The sequence below is a fragment of the Anabas testudineus genome, chromosome 19 (genome assembly GCF_900324465.2).
Source record: "Anabas testudineus chromosome 19, fAnaTes1.2, whole genome shotgun sequence".
NCBI classification, from domain to species: Eukaryota; Metazoa; Chordata; class Actinopteri; order Anabantiformes; family Anabantidae; genus Anabas; species Anabas testudineus.
This window is the reverse complement of record NC_046628.1, coordinates 5,732,130-5,758,035: the sequence shown is the minus strand read 5'-3', so window position 1 is coordinate 5,758,035 and position 25,906 is coordinate 5,732,130. Positions and strand designations below refer to the sequence as shown.

The 25,906-nt window shown below is 41.3% G+C and overlaps 6 protein-coding genes and 1 non-coding gene across 8 annotated transcripts in view; all 7 read right to left on the bottom strand.

The window, feature by feature from the left end:
* snx29 (sorting nexin 29) overlaps positions 1–2,880 on the bottom strand; it is a 107,046-nt gene extending 104,166 nt beyond the window's left edge. Inside the window, exons 1-4 of the mRNA XM_026351345.1 lie at positions 2,488–2,880; positions 1,930–1,994; positions 1,018–1,070; positions 287–411 (exon numbers count right to left, since the gene is read on the bottom strand). Coding sequence (XP_026207130.1) covers positions 287–411; positions 1,018–1,070; positions 1,930–1,994; positions 2,488–2,515 — 271 coding nt within the window. The 5' untranslated portion in view covers positions 2,516–2,880. The remainder of the gene's footprint in view (positions 1–286; positions 412–1,017; positions 1,071–1,929; positions 1,995–2,487) is intronic.
* A 1,076-nt stretch (positions 2,881–3,956) lies between these two features.
* On the bottom strand, positions 3,957–5,213 carry LOC113156503 (transmembrane protein 238-like). The gene has a single exon (XM_026351682.1). The coding sequence runs from the start codon at positions 5,100–5,102 to the stop codon at positions 4,617–4,619; it is 486 nt and encodes a 161-aa protein (XP_026207467.1). The 5' UTR covers positions 5,103–5,213; the 3' UTR covers positions 3,957–4,616.
* Positions 5,214–6,528: 1,315 nt separating this feature from the next.
* Positions 6,529–9,658, bottom strand: rsl1d1 (ribosomal L1 domain containing 1). The gene is made up of 9 exons (XM_026350593.1): positions 9,576–9,658; positions 9,189–9,328; positions 8,958–9,096; positions 8,587–8,735; positions 8,345–8,446; positions 7,862–7,955; positions 7,447–7,578; positions 7,165–7,353; positions 6,529–7,040 (listed from the first exon to the last, which is right to left on the bottom strand). The coding sequence occupies exons 1-9, from the start codon at positions 9,612–9,614 to the stop codon at positions 6,909–6,911; spliced, it is 1,116 nt and encodes a 371-aa protein (XP_026206378.1). The 5' UTR covers positions 9,615–9,658; the 3' UTR covers positions 6,529–6,908.
* LOC113156947 lies at positions 8,105–8,233 on the bottom strand. The gene has a single exon (XR_003298380.1). It is a non-coding gene; the product is annotated as a small nucleolar RNA SNORA55 (small nucleolar RNA).
* Positions 9,659–10,458: 800 nt separating the features above from the next.
* Positions 10,459–18,121, bottom strand: gspt1 (G1 to S phase transition 1). Its single transcript, XM_026351478.1, has 14 exons — positions 17,721–18,121; positions 17,385–17,429; positions 15,561–15,827; positions 15,424–15,457; positions 15,118–15,195; positions 14,469–14,649; positions 14,179–14,333; positions 13,914–14,054; positions 13,026–13,119; positions 11,853–11,933; positions 11,462–11,635; positions 11,276–11,365; positions 10,990–11,158; positions 10,459–10,852 (listed from the first exon to the last, which is right to left on the bottom strand). Exons 1-14 carry the CDS (start codon positions 17,914–17,916, stop codon positions 10,800–10,802), a joined length of 1,758 nt encoding a protein of 585 aa, XP_026207263.1. The 5' UTR covers positions 17,917–18,121; the 3' UTR covers positions 10,459–10,799.
* Positions 18,122–18,255: 134 nt separating this feature from the next.
* dmc1 (DNA meiotic recombinase 1) lies at positions 18,256–22,273 on the bottom strand. 2 transcript variants are annotated; one of them, XM_026352224.1, is made up of 13 exons: positions 21,946–22,273; positions 21,558–21,623; positions 21,309–21,455; positions 21,115–21,197; positions 20,748–20,800; positions 20,582–20,623; positions 20,406–20,478; positions 20,132–20,223; positions 19,976–20,049; positions 19,766–19,880; positions 19,510–19,570; positions 19,295–19,411; positions 18,256–18,493 (listed from the first exon to the last, which is right to left on the bottom strand). In XM_026352224.1, exons 3-13 carry the CDS (start codon positions 21,450–21,452, stop codon positions 18,424–18,426), a joined length of 924 nt encoding a protein of 307 aa, XP_026208009.1. In that variant the 5' UTR covers positions 21,453–21,455; positions 21,558–21,623; positions 21,946–22,273; the 3' UTR covers positions 18,256–18,423. The 2 variants fall into 2 exon arrangements, with proteins under 2 accessions (XP_026208009.1, XP_026208008.1); XM_026352223.1 differs by having other exon boundaries at positions 21,558–21,602.
* Positions 22,274–23,003: 730 nt separating this feature from the next.
* Positions 23,004–25,567, bottom strand: tomm22 (translocase of outer mitochondrial membrane 22 homolog (yeast)). Its single transcript, XM_026352225.1, has 4 exons — positions 25,283–25,567; positions 24,711–24,829; positions 24,436–24,553; positions 23,004–24,094 (listed from the first exon to the last, which is right to left on the bottom strand). The coding sequence occupies exons 1-4, from the start codon at positions 25,370–25,372 to the stop codon at positions 24,020–24,022; spliced, it is 402 nt and encodes a 133-aa protein (XP_026208010.1). The 5' UTR covers positions 25,373–25,567; the 3' UTR covers positions 23,004–24,019.
* Between the last annotated feature and the right edge of the window lie 339 nt (positions 25,568–25,906).

Genomic DNA, 25,906 nt, shown 5'->3' with positions numbered 1-25,906 from the left:
GGAGGAGCTTTGAACTGTACGTGCAATCGAACCATCTGGTCTCGCAGTCGGGTTGCGTGCGCGTGCGTGTGGTATATCCTGCAGCTTCGAGCCTCCCGCTGACACATCTACGTCCTTCAACCCTCCATGACTTCCAAAATAACAAGCCAGAGAACCATGTGGCAAGGTCACAGCTTCCCCTGGTCTCCGTTGCAGGCTAATTTTTAAGACTGAAGTTTTCAACTTTAGACCTGAGATTAAAAGACAGTGCCTCCTCAGACAGCGAACAGCCAGTTAATGATTGTACCTGCTTCGGTCTTGCTGCTGAAGCCCGCAGCTTGTTTGAGAGCAGCAGCGGTGAGGGCCAAACCCCTGGTTTTCCTCAGGCCGTGCTGCAGCACCGCTTCAAACTGGGCACAAAGACAGATCACCCTGCAGAGACAAAGACAGGTTACTATAAAGATAGGACATCCTCTACCAGAAGTACCAGTTTGTGTACCAAAGGAATCAAGGTGGATGTCATCACCAATGAGATAAAACCAGACTGAACTATTCTTCCTTTCACTATATTCATGTTACTAAGCACACTACGAGCGCATCCTGTACTATACAGTGACTTCAACTGACACACAGAGAGCCATTATCACCTTCTGTTCGATTTAAGGCAGAACTACTTCAGTGCTGAATGGTAATTAATGCTCGAAAGCTGATGTTTCAAAGTGAATATGATATCAGGATATGAAGTTCTGATGGAATATTTTCTCTATTACATTCCTATGCTCTGATTACACAAAGCCGGTAGATCATTTTTCATACTTTTTCTTTGTTTTTGAATTTCCCTAAACTCAAACACTTCCCTATTGCCAGTTAAGATAGCTTTGTTGTGAGGAAACTGATCCTCGACCGAGCACATTTCCGGATTGCTGTAGAGAAGAGGTTCCAGGTAGGATGTGCACACACTCCAACAACAACCATAAAACAAAGCTCCTCAGAAATAACAGAAATAACAGGAGAATTTCTGGATAACGAGCAGCTTACCTGCTGTCTGAGTCTGTGGCGATCTCTTTCCTTCCTCCGAAGCGGATTTGGCACTGGAAAGATATGAAGGGAATGATAATAAGCTCAAACTGGACTCCAGCACATTTTTAACAGTTCAAGGGCCTCACCTGCTAGAACAGACTTCTTCTCATCAGCTACACTAGTGGTAAACTGTACATCACACACTTGGTATCACTTTAATTGTGCCTAAAATTGAATCCTGATTCCAGTTAAAAGGGAACTGCAATGACACAACAGGAAGCTGATCTCAGTTTCAAAAACATATGTATCTGTCTGCCTCAAATTCCCACTCCGTTGAGTGTCGTCACCTGCACAAAGTACATCTCCTTGCTGCTTATTGCTCATAATGGCTGCTTGCAGAATGCCGCATAAATGATTAATTGATGTTGCAGGGAAGCATGAAGGACGTTGCTCACTAAAACCTTGCGTTTATGTCTCTGAGGTTACAAACACCTCTGATACGCAGCACTGATATCAGTTCTAGTTTTCAGTCCTTCAAACTGCACTCAAATCCAAACGGACTGTGATACTGAATATGCTGCTCCTACTTTCACTTTCCCTCTGAAGCGCCATGAAGCCGTAATTGCTAATGTTTTTTCTGAGTCTTTCTTTTGCACCCGGTGTGTTAACGCAGTTAATTCAACAGAAGATCAACTCAGAACTAACACACCCCAGAGGGGTTTTACTTCCTCTGGGGTGTTTTGGTGACAAGTAAATAAAGGAACTACAAGTGATGAACTGATTTCTCATCTAAACAATCTCTATCTAAAATGATGGAAATCTGTCTTTCTCTCTCTCTTGTTAAGTTATAATTTACAGCAGTAATTCACGTCTGATTCAACGCAGATTTCCGGACCATCACATATAAAGAACAGACAACAGACAATTTACCTGTTTGACAGCGTCCAGCAGCCTCTCCAGGAGGTGCTGTCTTTTGGTATCACTCTGCTGCGTGCCTGCAAAGGTAAGTAATACAACATATAATAGCAATACAAACTCATTTTTCCCAGTAATTGCATGTTGCTCTATGAAATATTCATGTCCAAAGGGAGAGGAAGAATATGTTGTATTATAAATATAAACAAACCAGGAGATGTGCAGTTCGTACACAGTTTCTTTCTTTCATTCCCATAATAATAATAAAGTTCTGATTGTCACTGTGGACCTCACTACCTGATCATGCCCTGCACCAGATCTACCAGCTTAAAGCCTCACACAGTGCTTGAATAGCTAAAGGTTTTCATTCTTACTGAAGGAACAGCTGAGCATCTATTGATTCGCATGCTGTTAATAGCTGCTGGGTCTTCAGCGTTGAAGAAATCTGCAGAAACAGCGAACTTATTCTCTGAACACAGGATCTGTGAACAACTTATTGGATTTCCTCTTGGATCGGTGAATGACAAACAAACAGCAACACAACACAACACAACACAACACAACACAACTCACCGTTCATTGTGACAGGCAGCACTGACATCCAAGCTATGAAACACCACCGCCGGTATGATTCATCCCCTTCAGTCGCTTCTAGCTACAAGAAGCAGAGGGTCAGCGATGGACCGGGACCATGCTGCCCTCCGTGGCCGAGCTGGCCCCACCTAAAGCGGCGTGAGGACTGATGCTCACTCGGTGAGCAGAGAGGCCTGCCGGGGAGCCGCTGGGACTGTGGCTCCACTGCACGCTGACATGTAAGAGTTGTGCAAAGCCAAATCCGCAAATAAAGTGCACTGAGCACAGGTCGGGATGTGACTTAAGAGCCACGAAATCCCCTGTGTAAAGAGAAATGAAACGTTTTCAGTTTGGAGCCTGTGACACCGCGAAAAAGGGAAACGAAGCCCTGACTGTGCGCTGACAAGGTCACATGACACAACACACAGCTGTCACATGACCCGCAGGCGCCGCTGGGAGTCGTAGTCTTCCTGAAGACACGTGCTGGGAGACAACGAGGCTCGACAGCTGGCTCTGTTACTGAGGATGGAAAGATGGGAGTTGTATTTAACAGTCCTAAAACTTCCCCCACGTTTCATAATCTCTTTAAAAGAAGCTTCTCTTTAATTGCATTAGGAATCTGTCTGTCATTTAATGTGAGGCAGCCTTTATTTTCTAATTATATGCATGTGACTAGAAGGGAAAAAAGCAAAATATGACTTTCATTGTTCATTGTTACTTTTATTTTTGCTTGTTTTTTGTGCTTTTTGTTTATTGTGCTTTTATGAGCAATCTAGAAGGTGTGCAAAATATATATTTACTCTATTTACTGCATGAATACTCACTTAAAGCCAGTATTTTTACTGTACTTTTACTTTGTGCTTTCTCCTCTTCAATCCACTCACGTTTGACTGGTGGCCTTGGTTTTGGCTGTGCTGTGAGGATTTTCTTTACTGCACACACTCCGTGCAAGAATTAACCTGCACCTTTCTTCTATTGAACCTGACCTTGGAGGTGCGTTGTTGCTGTGCAGACTACACAGAGGACACAGTCTGGGTGTGGGAGGGAGCAACAGCTCAACAGGGATGGAGAGACAATGTGGGGGAGCACTTGAAAAGCAGACAGTAGGTGTTATGAATACCTGCAAATGTAAAAACTAAATTTATGTGGCCATAACCTACAGCTGCGCTTTGCCTCAAAACACTACTGTGCCTACCTTCAAAGCTGATAACGTGGCTGGTACTTCAGCTACTCACAGATTGTGAGATCAATTTTTTATTTTCTCACCAGGGCATTTAGGACTAAACGACAAGTCTTGAGGTGCAAACAAGGCCTGCCTTAATCTGAGCCTCCAAATCTGTCTCTTCAACATATTTGGTTCCTGTGCAAATGAATCTTTTATAAACTGAGATGGAGAAGAAGAAGAAGACATATCGTTATTTAAAAACATGAATTCAACTGAATGTTTTTAGCAGATACTTGAACGCCTTTATTAAAATGTTTCTCATGCTTATTTCCCTTGAATATTAATTAGTGTGACTGTTTTTACAGATTTATTTGGACTAAAATTTCATCTTCCACCATTATTAACGACATCACATCTAATAATCGAGCCCATTAAGATCAAATATTCTCATGTGTGAGACTTGAGCTGGAATCTAGCGACTGGAAAGAAATAGAGTAAATGTTGAAATGTACATTTTTACATCAAATAAATAGTTATGGCTTCTCTTTCTAGATGCTGTTGGTTCACACACACTCACACACACACACACACACACACACATAAAGCAGCTATAAATGACCTAGTTACAGATCATCCTAATAAGATTCAGATGTCTGTCATTCTTCTATTTACAGTCACTACATCTCTACCCTACGTGAGTCTGTGACTCAACCGAACATGACTGGTGGTCACGTTACACATGACAAAGCTGTGATCTTCCAAACAACGCTTTGCTGTAGTGTTCAAAGTTGATCTCTTATCAGCTCTTATCTGGACAAGAATTCAGCTTTGTTTAATCATTACTCGTTCATGTTTAGCAGAGCAAATGCAGAATCCATTCCAATGGAATAAATGACAAAGGAAACAAATGCAAAGATCCAAGTTCGGTGTCTCTCGGTGTCATTGCAGTCTCTGGCCGATTAGTTCATATTGACAGTGTCTCTCTCACAAGTTCTTTGGATGATGAGGCGATGGTGTTGTCATAGATGGTGGACAGAGACAGGTCTGTCCCAGTGTTTGCAGGGCCGTTGTTGTCCTCTCTGACGGACCTCCCGTTCCTTCTAAAAGAGTTCCTGATCCCGCTGGAGAGCCGGTTGGACACGCGTCTCACAACCTGGCTGAGTCCACGTTTCTTCATTTTAGTCATGCCCACGTCGTCCTCCAGCTCCTCTGGTGGCACGTCAATGTTCCCTGTGTACCAGAACACCCACCAGATCAGGCTGAGGAAGATGACAATGGCCCCAGCATAGATAAACAAATCGTGGATAACCAGGCCTCCAAACACCCCCACCATCATGATGAACACGCCGAGTATGTCGTGGGCCACTGCAAACCAGAAGGAGCACTTGCAGCGGCCAACTCCTCCATACCTCCTCTCCGTGACTGGGTCTATCTGTACAGATGTTGACATGGTGGCAGTGGAGATCCTCCAAAACCAGAACCTGTGTGGCTTCTGCAGTCCAGATGTGGAAACGAGTCCGAAGCGACAGGTACACGCAGCTTAAGTGTAATCCTCACTGACAGAAACACAGTAAACTATCTGCTGTGACACTGGTCAAAGTGCAGTGTGTGCAAGCAGTTATCAGCAGGAACCACACCAGCTTTGTGAATCCACTGAGTGTTTCAAGGGAAACGGTTGCATCATCGCTGAAAATCACATTACAGAGTCATCTCCATCTCCTATTCATCTCCAGGTTGAATGTACAGCTTCCGCCTCTGCTTCTCTTTCAGCACGGGGATCCACACCAGCCCCATCACAACAAACATGAGCCCAATGGACAGGCAGGCCGAGGCTACAGAGTGGGAAGCCTCGGTCACCCCTGAAGAGTGGAGCAGAAAGAGGAGTCCGCCTGCAGCAGACATCAAAGATCCCATCACTATCACTATGATGGGCTTGTGAAGGTAGGCCCAGCCTGGGGCATCTGCAGTGTCTGAACGAGGGTCTGGACATAGGGTTTGACTCCCAAAGTTATCTGGAAATGAAATTAGTTCCATGGTTGCTACGCAGAACGACGCTCGTCTGTCTCCTCTGCCACCGGTTAACACAAGTAACACAAACACCTTCTTTATTTCTCTCTCAGGACGTCCTGCACACTCACCTGGTCCCTGTTGAACTGAGCTGCAGGTGCATCCACCTCTCATCAGTCACACAAAGGAGCTGTAACCTCTATAAGACCAACTAGAGAGTGTCTGCATGATGCATTTCTTATTCTCGTGCCCAGTAACCCGTGAACACACTGTAATTCCAGATGGCCCTCCACACCCACACAACAGAGGGAGGGCTTGGATGAACAGACAGACCCGGCCCACCTGTTGACAGCAGCATCATCACTACTGGCTGACTGTCCTTTTAATGATCATCTTGTTACATTATACTCTCAAATACCAACATACTTTCAAATACAAATGTAGGAAATTCGTAGTGATTTTAAACATCAGCTTGCAGATATAAGGTTTGTTTCGGGGCAGAGGCTTCAGGCACACAGCATCTTATATAAAGGACGTAATTGTTCCGCATAGCATTATTTCATTCAAGTAGCAGGCAGCAGCTGTACAACCCTAAATATAATCCCACTAACAATGAGCATGTCATCTGATACAGCTGGCAGGCCACACATGCACGGATCTGATGGCTGCATCCATCGTGAGCAAACACTTCTCAAGGCTAATAATGACAAAAGGTGGATAATGAGTTATGAGCGTTGTGTATCGTCCAGGCTAATGTTAACGCAGTGATTCAAAGAGAGGTCAGGCAAATATTATTCTGTATTATTATGAATTATTTCATCTGTAATTTACAATGACAAAAGTTCATTACGTGTCTAAAATGGTCAAATGTTTGCATATTTGAAATTTTTGTTTGACAAACTGAAACGAGCCAATTTGTGGAATAGATGTCAACTAACAGGAGGCACTCTTAATGATGGAGAAAATCATTACATCTGAATGGTAGAAATGATCAAATGCTCTTTGAGAAATGACTTACACAACAAGTGTAATATTTCTGTGATGTGAAAATGATATTTTACTAATGATATTCACTACTTTAGAGAACACAACATAACCAAAGACATTTTTTAGATAAAGTTTATAATCTGTTTCATACAAACAAAAAAAACATACAAATAAAACAGAATATGTATCGACTATTCTTGTGAACAACCTGGTCCTGTGTATTGTGTACTAATGTCCATGTTGAATGTCCAAAGACTCAGACTCATTTCACTTTAGGCACTTTTCTTTTTACTTTGGAGTCAGTCTTCTGTGCCAGTTTGCCCTGAGCTCTTGTTCCTTTCTTGGCTGCTGCGGGTTTAGGCGCCTTCTCCAGTGGCTTCTTTTTTAAAGGCTTCTACGAGAAAGAGGAGGAAAAAATAATGTTTGCACTATTTTTATCTGAAACACAGACCTTCCTACACATTCTCCCTTAAAACAATCAACAGTAGTTTAAGTTTTTAAACTCGAGCGGCACTGACCTGCAGTTTAGGTTTTTTTCGTGGTGTTTCTATGGGAACCAGCTGTGGGATTTCTTCCTCCTCTTCTTCTTCCTCCTCCTCTGCTTTCTTTTTCTTTTCTTTCTTCTCTTGTTTATCCACTGTGGTAGTATCCGTTTGAGTCTTCTCCTTTGTCAGTTTTTTCTTTGACTGCTTTTTGGCTGCAGCTCCCTGAAATCCACACATCAAACAAGCTGGTTCATTCATTCATTCAATAAATGGGGCATAAACACAAGAGACATTTGAGGACAAGCTTGTTCTCACCTCTTCCTTGGGGGTCTGAGCACGCTCATCTGTCTCCTCCCTCACGCTGAGTTGGCTCAGGTCTGAGGTGTAGATGGGCAGGGCCACTGACGTTTGACTTTTTATATGGATGAGCTTCATCACTGGTCCTTTCTGAAAAGAACAGTAACAGAATAATTAATAAGTAATAGTAACAGCTAACAGCCAAGGTAATGCTGCAGTTATTATTTCAACTACCGTTGTACAGTTTCAACTAGTGGCTGTATATGAGAAAAACAAACAAACAAACAAACAAACAAACCAGGGCAGGTTCAACATTTCTAGAGCCAAACTAAAATAAGGAAGGTTGTGCTGGGAGATTCACTTAATGATTTCAGTCCATGACTGATAAGCCGTAATAAATTAAAACCACATGTTTCTGTCGTGATAGACTCACCATACGTAATTTAGCCACCACCGTTTGAACAGCAGCCTCAATGTTTTCTGTCACCTCATCTGCGGTCATACCAGAGTGGCCGACACGAGCCATGCTGCAATAGAGGAGCACAGCACAGGACAATGCAGGGTTTAGGGTGTAAAGTTCGAAGACAGCTTTGGTAAACATACTTGATTAGTACACACACACGCACAAGTAGACATGCAGATGTTTTCATATCTGGCATGAACTTGACATTACATGTTGTGTATCAAAGTTGTAGAGACAGCTTCCACAAAGAGGAGCACCATCTGGATTTACTTTGACTTTCTATGGCACCAGCGTCACCCATATCAAATACTGAACACAATCGACAGGGTTGTTGTGAGGTGCTACTGATCCTACAGCAAGACAGCATACTGTGTATTTAAAGATATGTACATGCAAGAGATTGTAGCTGATTCAGCATGTTAGGAACACAAAGAGCAACAGGGGAAATCTCACCAGCAGCAGCCCTTATTAGTAACCTTCAAGCTGGTGCCCTGGATGACCCTGTGGATGTCCATGGCCAGATGTTTGCTCTGGAGGTTCACAGTCAGCGGCTCTCTGGTGAAGAAATGTGGAAACAGAAAAACACGATGAACAGAAAACACAGAAGGGTTGAGAGCATTGAGCAGGTCAATTAATGACGGGTTAAGTCACGAAGCAATTTATGTCACCTTGTGGTATCATATTAAAGTTCTTACTTTTTTCTCTGGTAGAAATGTTTTCCTAGGTGGGTTGGCAGCAGGCGCCGGATGCGGTCATCAGAGAGAAACATATCAAAGTTCCCCAGGAGGCGACGCTTGGCTTCATATGGTTTGTACTCCGTCCTCAGGAGCTTGTAGGGGATGATCTGCCAGAAGGATTATTAGTATGTCTTTATTTGGCTTGTGAAACACTAGTGGTTTACAAGATTTAGGACTTCTTGTTTTAGACCTTGGGACTATGTCTAGTCTAGTAAACTAACTTTACTATTAACAGCGTGTGTTTAAACTATTATACTTCCCTGTACATTTGTAGCGTACAATGTCCTTATCTGTTTATGCATTTCAGAAGGACTCTGACTGGTAGGTACCTCAGATATGTTTTTGACACCCCTTTCATCCAGCAGCTTCTTATAAAACCTCTGGGTCTGCTCTGAGGTCATGTTGGGCTCATCTCTGGTGAAAAGGCAAACCTCATCTGTGTCAGGCCGCTGTCCATGGGGCAAGGGACTGAAGAACAATCAAACACCAAATTAGTCGTTTCAGATTTGAGAAAATAATCGAAACAGTAGCGGCCGCATGTTCCGTGCTGTGGGACTCACATGCGAATTGTCTGCGCCTCTTTTGGGATCTTCCAGAGTGTGAAGAGCAGGCTGATCTGCTGAGTCTCGTCCAGGAACAGGGACTCAGAAGTGGACTTGGTTTTCAGGAAAGCCTGCAGCGCTTGTACGGCCTTTTTCACCTGACAGAGACATTAGCTACAGAGTTATAAACGACAACACAAACTCACCGACAAATTTTGATTTCCACCAGATTCAGACTTGTTGCTGGGGCTACTATGAATTAGCTCTGCAGCTAACTTAAGCCACTCAGGAGTCAAATATGGTAGCTACTGCTAACTAGTTCGTAGCTGTTGTTGAGTCAATACTAATAATTATCCGGTAAACTTATATTAACCAACTAATCGTTTATAAAGAGAGGCATTTTACCTGTGCCCGGTCTAACACAACGTCTGATTTATCCGCCATGCTGTCTGCTTCACGTGTGGAGCACGGCGACGCATGCGCGCATTCGGTACGAAGTACGTCACCCAATACAATGAAACTTTATTTGTACAAACAGTGTGAACACTCAGTGAAGGACAAGTTGTGTCCCAGTGTTTGAGACAGGGACAATTTAGCAGGAGTCAAAATACTGAGTCAGGTGACACTGGCTCATAAAGTGTTCTGAAAAGTCAGAACAGATTATCATATAATAAATAAAAATAAACCCTCAACCACTTTTGTCACTAGAATCAGGATTTGTATGAAAACTAACACATTTTAAACTTTTATTTAGCTTTCACATCATCCAGTGATTGATGTCTTTTAGGTACTTTTCCAACAAGAACTGTTACTAGCTAATTGGGCAAACCTCTACTGATACCATTTGCCACCAGGTACCTGTAGCCAGCAGCCCATTTTATTATCAGTGTATTACAGTATGTATTATTTGATTTCCATATTAGTCGACACAGACTTCTGCCCATCCCAAATACTTATACATAATAAAATGAAGACAAATACAACTTTATGTTTGCAGCTCAATCATTTATTTTCAGTTTAGATTATGTAACAGCTGTGTATGTCTGTCTGCGTGAGTGTGTTTCTCCTTGGTTCATCAGAGTAATATGCCAATCCATTTAACCATCACAAGTGGAGAGAGACCAAACTAAAACTTCTGGTACAGCAATCCTTAAAGCCAAATAAAATGTCCGCTGGAGTCTTAATCCCACTCTTAAACAGGGAGATGCACTTTGCAAATTATAATTACAGACTAACTCTGCTCTTTTGAAGGATATGAAATCTTTCTGTGGGTTTTTCTTTCACTGCATCCATCTCCATTCTAAAAACAAATGGCGTGGCCAGCCGGCAGCGCGGTTAGCCATGGGAGTACAGAAGGGGGACATGTAGCTACATTAGTGGCATAGCTGAGCTCTCAATATGAGAAAGCTGACACACTGGACTTGGTCTCTCGTTTCATATTGTTCATCATAAAAACTGATTCAGTCTTGTTTTCTTCATTTGATGCAATTTTCTCCTTCTTCGCTCTTTGTCATTCATCTCTTCAGCATAGTTGTGTGTAAAAAGAGAGTAGCTGTTTGGGTCGGCTCTAGCAGCGTTTCTCCTCTGGTGACGAGTGGAAGAACTCCATGCATGCTGCCACTATTGCATTTAGTCCTTTTCAGGCACCAGTTTCAGCACTTTGCCAATGGCGATAGTTTTGCCTGGTAGAGGAGTGGATGAAGAAATGTGAAGGACAAAACAGTCATTTGAGACTAGAAAAATAATGAGAAACATGAACACAAGCAAATCAAGTCTATAGCACATGACTATTCTTAAAGGAGCAAGCTCCGGCTCTTACCTTCGTCTCTCAATGTGAATCGTCCCATCTGAGGGAAATCTTTGAAGGTCTCTAAGCAAATGACTCCTGCTGCCCGGAGCCTAGCAATACACACCTGGTCCTGTTTAACAAAGCGTGGTCGTGTTTTGCTTTTCTCCCCCGTCTTCTTGTCCACCAGACAGATTAAGGCCTGTAGTAAGGATTTAAACAATTTAACCAGAGACCAGTCAGGCCAGGGGCCAATCACAATGCAGCCTAACACCATAACATTCCCAGCAGTAGTTTGGAAAGCAGCACAGTAACTTACTGTGATTTGCACTTCTTCAATGCAGGTGTGGATGTGAAGAACTGCATTGTAACCAGGACAAATGATTGATTTGTGCTCAATGATCACAATCTGAAATGAAAAGGATCAAAGCAATTCAGCAACAAAAACAGTAGATATGACCTACTCCCAGTATTTCGTCTTCAAACAGCGCCATCGGGTCTTTACCTGTGCATCAAAGGTGCGTCCAGAGTGACAGAGGTTATCAGGGCTACAGAGGATAAAGCCAGGGAGGATCTCTTCCTCCTCAATGCCCTTCAGCCTCAGCTTCAGATTCTCTCCAGGACCTGCATCATCTGTCTCCACATCATCACTAAGCAGGCTCAATACCTCCACTGTGTGCTGCAACACACACAAACACAGTTATGTGTAAATGAACACAATGTTCCTTTACTAAAACGAAACAGCACACATTGGTAGAGCTGAAAGTTCACTTCAGGATCTTTTCTGTCTAGACTGCAGCACGTCTAACGTTAGAACGAGGCCTTGAAGTTATTTCCAGCAGAAGGATTATTGGTGCCATGGGAGACGAAGCAAAGTCATACAGAGGAGATCTCACCCGGTTTGGCATCATGACCAGCTGCTGGGCTTTACTGATAGATCCAGACTCCAGCTTCCCGAGGATGACTGTGCCCATATCCTGCAAAAACACACACATTGACAAAGATGAGACCAATTCAAATCAAGAGAGATGAAGCATGTTTGTTGGTGAGTCGTTTCCAGTCTTTGTGTAAAGCTAAACTAAACTTGTCTGCTGGCTGTAGCTTCAAATTTTGACACGAGATTGACAGCAATCTTCTAAACTCTCTGGAAGAAAGCAAAGAAACATTTTTTTGCTCAACCCATTGTTTGAAGAAAGGTTACCTGAATTTCAGACACATTCTAAAATCACCAAAACAAAGTATTCTGCCTTTATGTTTGTTATAATATTACCTTTTCATCTTTCTATTAGCTACGATAATTTAAAAACCTTCAGTCTTTACAGGCATTACCAACACATTACACAATATGAATCACTTCTGCCGGGAGCGATCGTGGCTGATGTTTATATTTCCAGTCCCTAACAAAATAATCTGAGTAATCACTTTATCCACAGCTGTGTGGCCCTGCTCTAAGTCTTGGCAAGGCGACCATCAGCATTCACCACCCAGTTAATTGAAGCATAACAACACCAGTTGGGACCACTTAGTCACATAACTGCTATGTACAGCCATTATGCAAAGGCAGGGAGAGAGGACTGTTTAATCAACAGAAAGGCAAGAGGATAAATAGAAAACCTGACATATGAAGAAAGGATAGAGCTGATGGCTAATGTAGGAAACAGGAGAGCACTCCAAAATAACTCTGACAGTATGTGCTGAACTGTTATCTACATCTAAACACAAACACACAAGTGCCAAGAAGCTGAATTATCTTAAAGAGAAATAATGCTGCAGAGGTGGCAGTATGTGTGTGTGTGTGTGTGTGTGTGTGTGTGTGTGTGTGTGTGTGTGTGTGTGTGTGTGTGTGTGTGTGTTTAAGATTGTTTCTGTGCTCTTAGAAAATAACCCAAAAGGAAAGAAAATGACAAACTGGAGATGGAGCAAAAAAACATTTTGGCCAAGTAAACAAAACCCAAAAGAAATTTTCCGCCCACTCATCTGCTGAGGACAGTGCAGTAGAAAAGACAAGCTGCCACAGATTTGCATTTGTCTGTTCTGAGAAAGAGAATCAAAGCCCTCCAGCTGCTCACCTTGTACTTGTCGACAATAGGTAGTCTGACTGGTCCATCACTGGATCTGGTGAAGTTTGGCAAACTGTCCAGGTGGGCTATAAATGGCAAACCCCTGGTAAAAGAAATATAAGAAAAAGATTATTCATCAGCTCGAGTCAATTAGAGGTCAATAGGTTACCAGAGGACAAATCTGCTGAATCCTTTTTTTTGTTCAGACCTGTGGGAAAACTTCACCAATGAAGTATTAAATGTTGACAACCTCACATAAAGCCACAGGGTGAACAAATATCCAAGTTGTGCTTCACTAATCTCAATGAACCTGTTTTCAGCAGGTTCTTAAATGTGTTAATTACACCTCATAAGTACAAATGAACAAAAAAACATTTTTAAAACCTTTCAGGTTAAAAAGTTGTTTCATTATAAAGGCAGATGAAATAGGGCCAATACTGGGAATTAACATTTTGTCAGCGCTAGTGAGCTCTATTCAAATGAGAGACACTAGTAAATTTATACCATAAAATAATACTAATGTGGGATTAAAGGAACTGAAACTGTTCGATGGTTCCTCAATGTGCATTTTGTATTTGGAAAGCACCAAACCCACATTTGATCTGGCTTGAAAACACAAGTGTTGAACAGTGACTTTGCGGCCCAGGCACGAAATGAACCTTGTGTTCTCTCTTCATGTCCTGACATGAAGGCTGACTCCAGAAATTGCTGCAACGCAGTAACGCACAGATGCAGTGATTTCCTAATACTGCTTTGTGAACAGATAACAAAGCACCACTGTTTAGGTGAATGGAGCTTGTCTACATAAAAGACGCAGCACGTCAGCAGAGCAGCAGGAGGCGTCCAGGTACAGTTCGCAGTGTAGGTCACAGAAACACATTCACAGAACTGACTTACGTGTACCAGGGGCATTCGGGTACAGGGTCCTTGAGGTTGGCACCTGTGAGTCCAGAGCAAGGCATGAAGTGGATGTCCTTCTTGGGGTTGAAGCCCACTTTCTTTAGAAATGGCACCAGCTTTTCCTTACACTCCTCATACCTGTGAAAAGTAAACATAAAGATGACATTGTCATGTAGTGTTTCTTTAAGTAATTTAGTGCAGAATTATCACCCACATCGTGTGAAGGCTAAAATAAACTAGTATCTATTTTCATGTCTTTTACCTTTCTAGGCTCCAGTTGACAGTGGGGTCATCCATCTTGTTGATCAGGACAATGAGATGCTTGACTCCTGCTGTTTTAGCCAGCATGGCATGCTCCCTTGTTTGTCCACCTTTTTCAAAGCCGGTCTCAAACTCTCCCTTTCTTGCAGAAATCACCTGATACAACAGCAAAATAGAAAAAAAAACATTTAGTGACCAACATTTAGCAGAAGTATAGTATATCTATACATACAGTATCTATCCATGATTTCATTAGCGTATTGGTTTCTTGTTAGACCCTGTTCATCTCACCAAAACTGCCAGGTCAGCTTGTGAGGCTCCACCAATCATATTGGGAACAAAGCTCTTGTGGCCGGGGGCATCAAGGATGGTGAAATGTTTTTTCTCAGTCTCAAAGTAAGCTCTCCCGACCTCAACAGTCTTCCCCTTGTCTCTCTCCTCCTGGTTTGTGTCCAGGGCCCACGACAGATACCTGCAGCAACCATATTTATTTGTAAATGTGCGAACACAGCCCTTGCAATATATACTTGAATAATGAATTCATAATTTTATCTATGGTGGTGAATCACATTTAGGGCTCTTGGATCTTATATATTTTAGACAGACAGCCTATTGTGTTACTCTACAGTACAGTACATTAAATGTATTCAGCTAAAGCTACAACAGTGTTACAGTAGGCTTATAGCCGTATTCCAATTATCAGAGAATAATCAGCATTCACAGACGTAACACATTTTTCTAAAGAAGAGCTTTGTGTGTGTGTGTAAGATGTAACACAAATGGTTATAATATCAGAGATTTGAATGAGGCTTTTGAATTCCACTGTATATAATAAAGTATAACTAAGAAGAAATGGCATTAAAACCTCCCTAAAAGCAAATACACCAGTCATCAGTTGCTGTGCGGAACAATTAATCTAAACATCACAAGCCTTTCTCACCATGTCTCCCTGTTCTTTTCTTTCGCTTCTCTTTCATATTTTTCCAGCGTTCGCTTGTCCACCATTCCAGTCAAGTACCTAGCAAAGAACACCAAGAAAGTGAAACCTGACAAGATAACAGCAATTTTATCTAAGGCTGAGGCTTAAACTATAAAATATTATTGCGCAACAGTCAGCCTGTTGGTAGCTGAGAGCCATGTTAGTGCTGCTTTCCTGCTTTTCCAGTTGTTGATTTCCTCAACAGTGAGGACTTCTTATTTATCATAATAGAATGTTTAAGGGGCGACTTCACTGATTTTTACTTACATGATCTGTCCTCCGATAGTGGATTTGCCAGCATCTGAAACACAAAAACAAGAAAGTATTTCATCAGATGAAATAAAGTTTCTACAATATCCCCCACAACACAAAAATAATACTTTATATATCCAAAAGAGACGCACCCACGTGACCAATGAAGACCACGTTGACATGTTCTTTCTTGGGGGCATCTGGCGGTGCTGGGGCCACTTTGGGCATTGGTATCTCTTCCTCTTCCTCCTCCATCATCTCCTCATCCTCTTTTCTTGCAGCACCTTCCTCAGAGGCTCCACCTGGCGTTACGTCCTCCTGTCCGCCACCACCGCCACCTCCCCCAGGCTCCTCCTTCTGCTCCCACGTCTCCTCCTCTGTGGTCATGTCTGCCTCTGTGTCTCCATTCTCCACTGGAGCTGGAACCACACACATTTACTACACCTATAGACCTGTTACTTCTGCACGATGTCTGGTACACAGCCTACGGCTTGGAGGGAGGAGGAACATGACACACGCCTTGGCTAGGATGTAATTCTGCAGACTGACCATCAGTGAATGACTCTGAATCATAGGCTTCATCTGTGACGTTTCTGCCAATTCTTTCTCATTACCACATTTGGAAATGAGATACAGCTCATACGCACTCCAAAAAGAAACTGCACTGACTCAAGTCACCTCATTCATCTGTTCACTGTGCACCATCATTATCATTCACATGCTTTACCTCAGACATTGTGCTTCTTTTGAGCATGACTATTGGTCACTATTGTGACAGGTTTCTGATCTACTGTATCATAATGTGACTGCAGGTTTAGCATGATTTACGTAAATAAAATAAACTGGCTTACAGTATGTATTCCCATACCCAAATTAGTTTTGAACCCTGGTTACCCACCCACTACTTTTATTCTGTTAATGTTAGAAATCAGTCATCTACAAAGTATGTCCCATGTTTAGATGGTGAAACATATATAACAATTATGTTATAACGAAATACCATGGTGCATGCTACTATTGTAGTACTCTTGAATCTACATTTACTGTAATGTGTCACTGTGTTTAGTCTACTACCTGTGTCCAACTAGTAACACAATCATTGCGATGTTCCATGGAGCAAACAAGTGCCAAAAGAACAAGCCTATTAAGAGTACACTGAAATCTGCTGAGCCCTGCAGATGAAGCATTTTCGCATAGCAACACACAAATAAGCCTCCCATTTTCGTAACTATGAAATTATGCAGCCCAGCAGTCATGTACAATGCCTATTTTCTTCTCAAGCCTCGTTGTTTATAATCAGCCTGTGAGAACGGCCGCTGGAACCTCAGAAAGCCTTTTGTGACTTTGTTCATGCTGGAATTATGATCTGTCTTAAAGACATGTTTTGTGATATTTAAAGGGACGAGGATCACCAAGAATAAGTCTGCAGAAAATGATTTTCACTATCTGATCATTTTATTTTTCCTACCTATGTCACTCACAGCTGCAGAGCTCAGCCCCTGGTTCAAAAACCACCACCTGTTCTCTGTAACTTGAGTAGAGCTACACCACTTTAAATTAAATATCTTTAAAATGAAAGATTGATTAAAAGGATAGGTAACAAAAGCTGGCAGTATTTCTCTTAAGTAACTAAATTCATTGAAATTGCTCTGAGGCACAGAAGAAGGGTTAGGGTTTGACATGCAGAGTTTGACACAGAACAGTGTGTCTGCCAATGGGATGTCTATTTCGGGCATGGACAAGTGAGGTTGCATCATATCATACGTAGGCTGCTGCACATGGGTTTACCATTGCCAATAAGTAAAGTTACACCAGACACCTCAGGTTTCCCACTCTACCTGACGTTCAACCTGAGATTTCCAATCTGACTGCATGTAAATGTGCACACTAGGTCTCTAACCACAGCTGTTCTTTGGTAATAATTTGTCTGACAGCCAGATTTCTAACTCAATAGCCGGAACACTGTGGATGCATACCAGCTGTTTCTGCCACCTCCATGCTGGCAACCGGATCAGGGGCACCTTAGAGGAGAGAAAACAAAGCATGTCAAACTTTCATCAATATTTATCAACCCATGGCGGTCACGTTTTACGTGCCGTTGCGTCTGTTAATGCGTTATAAATCAGCTACTACACTTGTACAACTCATGACTAACACTGCAGACTTGTTGATTAGCTGGTGGAAATGCGATCACTGTGGAACTGGCTAAACTGAGCTCGGCGAGTTGCAGACAGGAAGGCTAACTTAGCTGGGTTAGCATGAGAGCTAGCAAGTTAAGCTAACTTCAGGCCACCTGTCTGGCGTTCACCTACCGTCTGAAGACGACATTTCCACGGTGCCGCTTTGAAGAAAGCTCGGTACGAACACCGGGGCGTTAACGTTTGGGACAAACGGCTTGGCGTTAACGTTAAGAGCGGCGAATGCGGTCGGTAGCCCCGCCACGGCAGCCGGGGCCTCGGCATCCTCCTCCAGCTCCCACGAGTCCGGGGCTGTGTCACTCGGGTCCATTGCTGCTATCTCCAGAGTTGACTACCAGGAAACGTGGATGATTTTCGTGGTTCCGTTAATACGCGTTTAGTTGCTGGTGTGTTTTAGACTCTCAGTAGCTGATTTGGAGAAGTTCCCATCGCTTTGTGAAGCCTGGCTTTGACAAGCATATGGATCCGTAGCCGACGAGAAGTGGTATTCAGCAGCTGCACGTCCTGCAGGCACCGCTAGGGGGCAGCAGCGGAGTCCTGCTCACTGGACCTTCACGTTAACACGAACTTTCTTTAATTCGTATTCATCAGATTTCTTTTATATCATGATTAAATATAGAAAAGAAAACAGACAAGCAGCTGTCTTCTATCTTTATTGTTTATTTTAACATCTCTGAAACACATGAAACACAAGACATACATATAAAAAGCACCACAGAGGTTTTCAGTGTAACAAGTTAAGATTCAATAAAATAAAAACTTTCAATTCAGTGGAACATGGAACCAAGTTGAAATCTGTCTCTCTTCCTTTTATCCATCACTCTTTGGCATCAGTAACCCCTCCAGCAGAAATGGCAAATGTGGCCTCGTTTTCAGGCATATCCGGACTAAAAAAAAGGAACAAGAGAGAAGTTTCAGCCTCAAATGTGTCTGAAAGCAAAGTGACCAAACTGTGTGACCAACTTCAGTCACCGACATCTTCACCATTCAAATCTGTCCAAATCTGAGGCTCAGGCCAGATGCAAGTCCTCAAAATAAAGTCTAAAACAACACTTGGTTCTAGTTATAAACCCCAAATAACTTATTTTTCACACTGCTCCTCCTGTTACCATAAAACCCACATACTGGAAGTCCTACACTGTGCACAGCAAGCCCACCCCGTATCAGTTCATCCCACCAAAGTTGTGTTATAAGATACATTTTCTTATCTTCTTTCTACATGTAGGTCTCTGTTGTTGATAAGCAAACAAACATGGGTTTATCAAGGGAGTGTTTACTACTCATATAAAGATAAATTTGGGCTGGATTATCAAGATGCTTTCAGGCCTTGAGCTTTTGAAAAACACTTGGTATATAGACCTTGTTGTCATAAAACAATATCTATTTGGGTGTGGAAAATCACATCTCATTTTGTCTAGTTAATATTTATATCTCCAGCTGTCATTTAGTATTTAAAAAATCTTCATGGGAGAAAACTCACTAACTTGCTTTGTGAATTATGAATCATTTATAAATATTTAATAGCATTATTATCATTCAACGATTACAGAATATTACTGATAAATATGGCAATGAAAAAGAAACATCATAACCTAAACTTGCTTGACTTAATATTATATAATAATATTTGTCCATGAGTTTTCATTGACATGCTGAAACAAGGAAATTACACTAAAGCTGCTGACTACCTGTCAAAAATCTTAGCAATTCTCATCTCCCCACGCCCCTTCCTCAGACTGATCCGTGTCGTGGAGGCATGGGCGAGGATGTGCCCACCGATTGGCTTCTTGGGATCAGCCTGAAACCTAAAACAGAGAAAAAGTAAAATGTTGTTATAAAACCTAAAATAGCTGTAATGAAGTAATCGCCCTGATACAAATAAGAGAATGTGCCATTGTCTTACGTCATTCCCGCACCAGGATCTGCTGTCATTTGGTTGGTGATGAAAACAGCTACATTGTACTCTAAAGACATCATAAATTAAAGAGAACAAGTTGGCAAAATGGAAAATATATTATTAGTAACATTATGCTTTATAAGCCACAAAGCTGACTTAGTCAAACAGCAGTGTTACTTTCTGAAGTTCCTTGTGTTATACAACATGAGAAAAATGGCTGAAGTCTATGGTTTTTACATAAAGGCACATTCCTGGCTAAGACCTTCAGAGATTTTCTGCAGCCTGGAGAGCATCTGGGCCAGTTTCTGCTGCCGTTCAGCCAGCTCTCCACGACCAGAAAAGTCTACTCTGAACAGAGCCATGATGGAGTCAATAATCTGGTGACAGGACAGAGCAGAAAAGGACGAAGAAAGGTTGGAGGATGGAAATCACTACTCTTGGAAATTTTGCCTGAGTTTTTTCTTCTACTCACCAACAGTTTGAAGACTCCTCCTTCCTCATGGAATTTGGCTGCTACAAAGTCCAACAGCTCCATCTGGTGTTCACCTGGCAAGTGAGTAAGCAGCAACTTCAACACTAAAATATGGAAACTATATTGCCAGAAAGGTTTTTAGTAAAGTGTTTGTACTGGTATAGGCCCGGGCGTAAAGCACATTGTCCAGCACAGCATCATGGTCCACATTAAACCTGTCAGCGATGTCTCTCAGTCTGTCTGGACGACTGGAACTAAGTCAAGGACAATGTGAAGCATATTAACAAGAAGGATTCATACCGGCATATAAACAGTTATTTATAATCATTATATTATGACACCTCCTGAAGAAACAGCTCTCACGAGCATGTTTTCAAACTGTTGCGTGTGTTCAAATGTTATATGGTTGTTCTATTCATCGTATGGATACAAGGTGTTCTCTGTGTCGATGAATATGACTTTTCCACCCGAGTACCCATTCTCGCCAGGCAGTTGAGCAGTGACTGGAAAAACAGCACAGAGTATGTTTTATTGAATTTATTTGATTACAGTGTTTTTATTTTTTACTGCTTTGGTGCAGACATTTTAAAAAGGCTCCTGACTCACCACAAAGTGTGTGGGACAGCTGGGTTTTCCCTGTGCGGAACTCTGCATGATTAAATAATGAAAGGAGCTCTGAGTAAGTCCAGCACATTGACAGATTTGATACATTTAAAAATGCACAGTATACTGTATTTAACAATTGAAATACATAAATAAAGAGCATAATTACCTCCAAAGGCCTCTGTGATAGCCATACTCTCTACACCTCCACCCAACAATTTGCTGTAGAAATAAAGTTATAAAGATAATAAGCATATATAACACACAATGAAAACGTTTTTTTTATCTATCAAGTCAGTTTCTGCCAGTACATCTAAAATATCTAATATTGAATAGTTAAAACAGTCTAATGACCAAAGTAAACTTAATTGTCTGAACTAATGACCAGGATAAGATTTAAGCTATATCACAATATCTTGACCACAAAAATGAATCTAATCTGCTCTGCAATTATCAATATTACATCAGTACTGTATGTGTTCAACAGTGTAAATCCTACAGTCTACAGACTATCAGCATTAACAGCAACTCTTAACTCAAACTCCTGGCTCCCAGATGTGATGTGAAACACCTGCTTCCTCCTTGCACTGTACTCAAAGGCCGTCTGGAAACCGACATTCTAAAATGTAAATAATATGACTCTATGTGGATAAAATGTTAACGAAATTATTGTTGAAATTATTATTGTTATAAAAGGTTGAAAACTCCACGGCAGACAATCCTTTCCTACCAGCATTTTCCCAGCCGCTTCCTTGATCTTTTCCACTTTTGCTTCTGACAGGCCCTTGATGTTACTCAGAGCTTTACGTGTAGTCATCTGGATCCCCTTCACCGTACAAATGCCCACCGACTTTAGCTTTTTGATGTCTGCCATGTTCTGTGGTCATAGGTGGGGAGTGACAGGGATGCTTAGATAGACAACTGACTTTTGATTTGATGAGAAGACTCTGAATTAGTTTCATCCCTGCTGTTTACTCACAATCCCATGTTTCTGTAGGAGGTCGATATCTTGGAAGAAGGACTCCTGTTAAGGTACAAAATCTACCTGAGACAGTTGTTAAAGAGCAAATTTGATTGTTGAAGAGAGTTCTTGTGTCTCCTCCAGTTTGGGAGATATGTAAATATGGTGATGATTGGTAATCGAGCTTCTGACAGGGATCTGAATTTGTGCTGTGGCAAAGTTTCTAACAGCTTGTGTTATGTTTCATGCTCATCTGATTCATTCATAGCGCAGCAATTCTATTCTATTCTGACATTTAACATTCAACAATTAGTTAACTGTGTATTGATGAGAGGGGATTTTCAAGTGAAACAATATTATACGTAGCAAGACCTAATGTTAACTTAATTAAAATGAAATGTCTCACCTCATCATCCTGGAAACTAGCATCATCTTCAACAACCTGGTCCTCGACAACTTTCATTTTGAGTGTGGTAGAAAGTACAAGTTCAGTGTTAGCTAGGAGCCCTAACTAGCTAGCTAAGGTAGCTAGCCTTAACGATAATGTTAGGTGTTTTCTCAAGGTAAGATGACGCTAATCTGATCTTTTTTAGCAGCTTAGAAGACCAAAAGCTAATAACTTTAAAACGTGTGTGTTTTCAACTACAGTAAACAACAAACGACTATATATATAATGTTGCTATAACAGAAATACTGTTGTAGTTAAACATTAGCTGCTGTTTTGCTAAATTGATTAGCTTGCAGTAACTGGCGGGAATTTCCGATTTAGGATTAATTCAAAGGCTTCTGGAAATTACACTTTTACCACTTGAACTAACATAACTGACCTATCACTTGTTAATACTTTTGATTTAAAAGTGTGTTTCCCCATCTTTTAAGCCATACCGTACCTAAAGACCTTTATGAAACAACATTAACAAGAAACTCTTTAAAACGTTATTGATAGCAGTTCTGAACTTTCAAATTAGTTCCTGTTATAATTGCCAATTGTAATTATAACTACGAAAACCAGGGACGGAAAAAAGCAGTAAAGGCAGCATGTGGCGCAGGCATTTAAAATGTTTAGATCAGGACTTATTTTTATTTATGGTGTGTTGTAGGCACATTTTTATATGTTTTATAGGTATATAAACAACACAGTAATTTAAAACCCGACATTAATGAGCTTAAGTATTGCAGAAACACGTGTCACGTGTAAAGTAGATCATAAATTATGGCTCTATTTGCTTTATTTGCTTTGTTTTCCGTTCTGAATTAATCAGGCTCCTGTGCTTCTCCTTAATGCTAAAAGTTACATTGAGATGATATAAAATAGGTTTGCTATTAAAAATCTGCAAAATCTTTCACAGTTCTAAGGTTTGTTATTTGTTTTAGGTTACAAAAATAGAATCAACAACATGGTCATTAATTCCTAAATCCTTAATGATTATAGACAGGTGAAGAGCAAATACACAAATACAAGCATTTCCATTTGATGTGGTGTTTTATTCGCAGCATGTTGAATACGAACAGTGACATGGGTTTTGTGTGATGAACAGAGAAAAGACACTGAAATCTTCTCACGTGGACGACAACAGAGAAATGTTAGAATATTCTGTTTGGATTGGACATCAGAATAATATTAAGACATTTAGCTTCAAGTCTTATCAACAAACGCAACCACAATTGTCCAAAAACCTACGATGCTTTCCATCTATGAGGACAAAATAATATTGCATTTCTCATAATATCAATGGCCTAGGATATCTTTGAATTGTGCAGCATTCAATCTAATGTTGCTGCATTATACAATCTATTGTTTAAAACCAGAGAAATATAATATGGAAATATAATTAAAACCAAACTGTGGCTTGTTTGAAGTGAGAGGAATTGCACTTTGACAGTGTGTAAATGCACTGTCAGATTCGAAAGTAATCCAGCTCGTCACTCTGTAGACTGCACTCTTATCAGTTAACATTGTCTACAGGATGATGCACTTGTCTCATCGTGAACTCAGATGTTCTCTTAATATTATTCTCCACATATAAGTGGAACCAGCAAGCACATGATGATGCAAATACAAAAAAAGTATATCTGCCGACTGCAAACACCAAGATGCACAATGTCCACATTCTTTTTCTGTTAAATGTATCCACATGTACAAGTTTCACCTACAGAACACATTATTTACGCGGATACAAGGATTTCTTTAATAAAAAACAAAAGAAAATATAGAAGCAGTGCTCCTGGAAATCAGTCCTTGCATGATGTTAGAGTTAGGAGAGACAGTGAGAGAGAAGCGTACATACATCACATCCTCCTCCTCTGATTTGATGAGCCAACTCAATATGTTTGAGCGAGCCTTGGTTCTGTTCAAACACATCTTTTTTTGTTTTTAAATCACAGTTCTTGTCCTTCTGTGTCTCTCTGTCTCTCCTTTCGACGGGCCCCACTCTATCGCTAGCAGTAGATCTCAGATTCATGTTAGCTCTTCTTGTCCCTCACATCTTGCCAGGTGCGGGAGGCATCATGCCCGGCATCCCACCAGACATTCCAGTGTTGGGACCCAACAGAATCTGAAGGGAAAAGAGTATTGTCATTTTTCAACCGGTTCACACTGCATTTACTCCTTAGAAGAGAAAGAAAAGAAGTTTGGGTGTTTTACACAGCATTACATTCAGACCTCGGTTTTAGCAGTCAGGTTAAATCTATTGTGAAATCAGCTTTTTGAAAAATAAACACACATTCTGAGATTTGGTGCATGCACATGATCTGGACTTCTGTAATCCCCAGTATTCAGGTCTCCCAAAGAAAACTTTAAAACAATTGTTGTTCAGAATGCTGCAGCAAGGATGCTTAAAAGAACAAGCAAAGTAGCACACATTACTAAACTTTGCACTTGCTCTATTCTACTCACTTGTCTCTGCTGCTGTAACTGCTGCTGCTCCAGCTGTAATCTTTCTGTCTCAAACACCACTGGGAGCACCAGGATCATGAAGGAGGTAGTGCCCACCCAAAGTGCAGCGCGGGAAAAACTGAAATAAGTTAACAACTTAATTAGTTTCTAATGTGTCAAGATCTGTTTTATCTCAGGATAAAGGATTAACAATCTGTTTTATCACTGACATGCAGGCTGTAACAAAAAAAAAAGGGGTAATAACTGCTTAAGAGAAAAATTCTTTGGACACATACCTGTAAAACTTCTTAACCAGTGAGAGAGAGCACTGCGCTGACACCTCAGCAGCTGTGCGTACTGTGTCAGGGAACATCTCTGTCAGACCCCACAACCTCTCCACCAGTGTTTCATCCAGCTTAACAAGACAAACAACAGATAATAAACATCACAAGAAGACTATCAGTGAGCGAGATATCTCAGGAAGAAGAACATGCAGAGAAAATAAATACAATTTCATTTAGCAATTTAGTAAATACTATTCGTCTTTGCTGCATTTTGGTAGCTTGCCACACTGGGAGATTTACTGCTATAATACTCGAGAAAACAACATAATAAGTAAATGAATTATTAGTCAGACAAACATTTTTTATAATTATAAGAACATTATAACAAGAACATCGTAACCACACTCTTGCAGTTTGTGTCAGCCAGAACAGCCACCCCAGTTAGCTAACTAGCTTCGATGTAGCCTGCTAGCTAGCAATGTTTAACCAAGAAGAGGACAAACTAGAAATAGGAAACAATGACTCCGTGTTTCTTTATTCTGATTAGCATTCCTGCAAGTACTCCTAAATAACCAACTACTTACATCTTCATCTTCATCGTCGTCAATCTCGTCCTCAGGGGGCCGGGTAGATACCGGGCCCGCAGCGGGGGAAAGCTCTTCGATCGCAGCCATGTCTCCTGCTAATTCCCTCCTCTAGGTCGGGTTGTTTAAGCTGTGTGTACGACGAACAAGTCGCTAAAAAACACAGTTAATCCGACAGTCAGCTTAGATACTTTTCTGACCGGCTTTCAATGAAGCTAATGCTAAGAGGCGTGCATCGACTCAACGACTGTCTGAGGTCACTGTAAGAAACGTGAGCGTCAGGGTCAGATGACGACAGCAGAGCATGGGTCAGTTTGTAGGTTACAAAAAACCCACAGCGCCACCTGTCGGACAGGCTGTCTAACAGCGGATCCTGTAGTTAAAAGGTACATAACATCTAGTATTCATTAATCCAATCTAGCCAGATAGATAGATAGATTACTAATATATATAATTATAGCACTAGCATCGGTAAACCACTCGTATGGAGTTAGAAAACTAAATTAACATTAGATCGCCACATACCACGAGTAAGTTCAAATAAAGACTTTAGGGATCCTGAAGGAAGAAAATTCACCTGTCACAGCAACGTAATGCTAAGCAAAGAGAAGACTAGTAAAATAT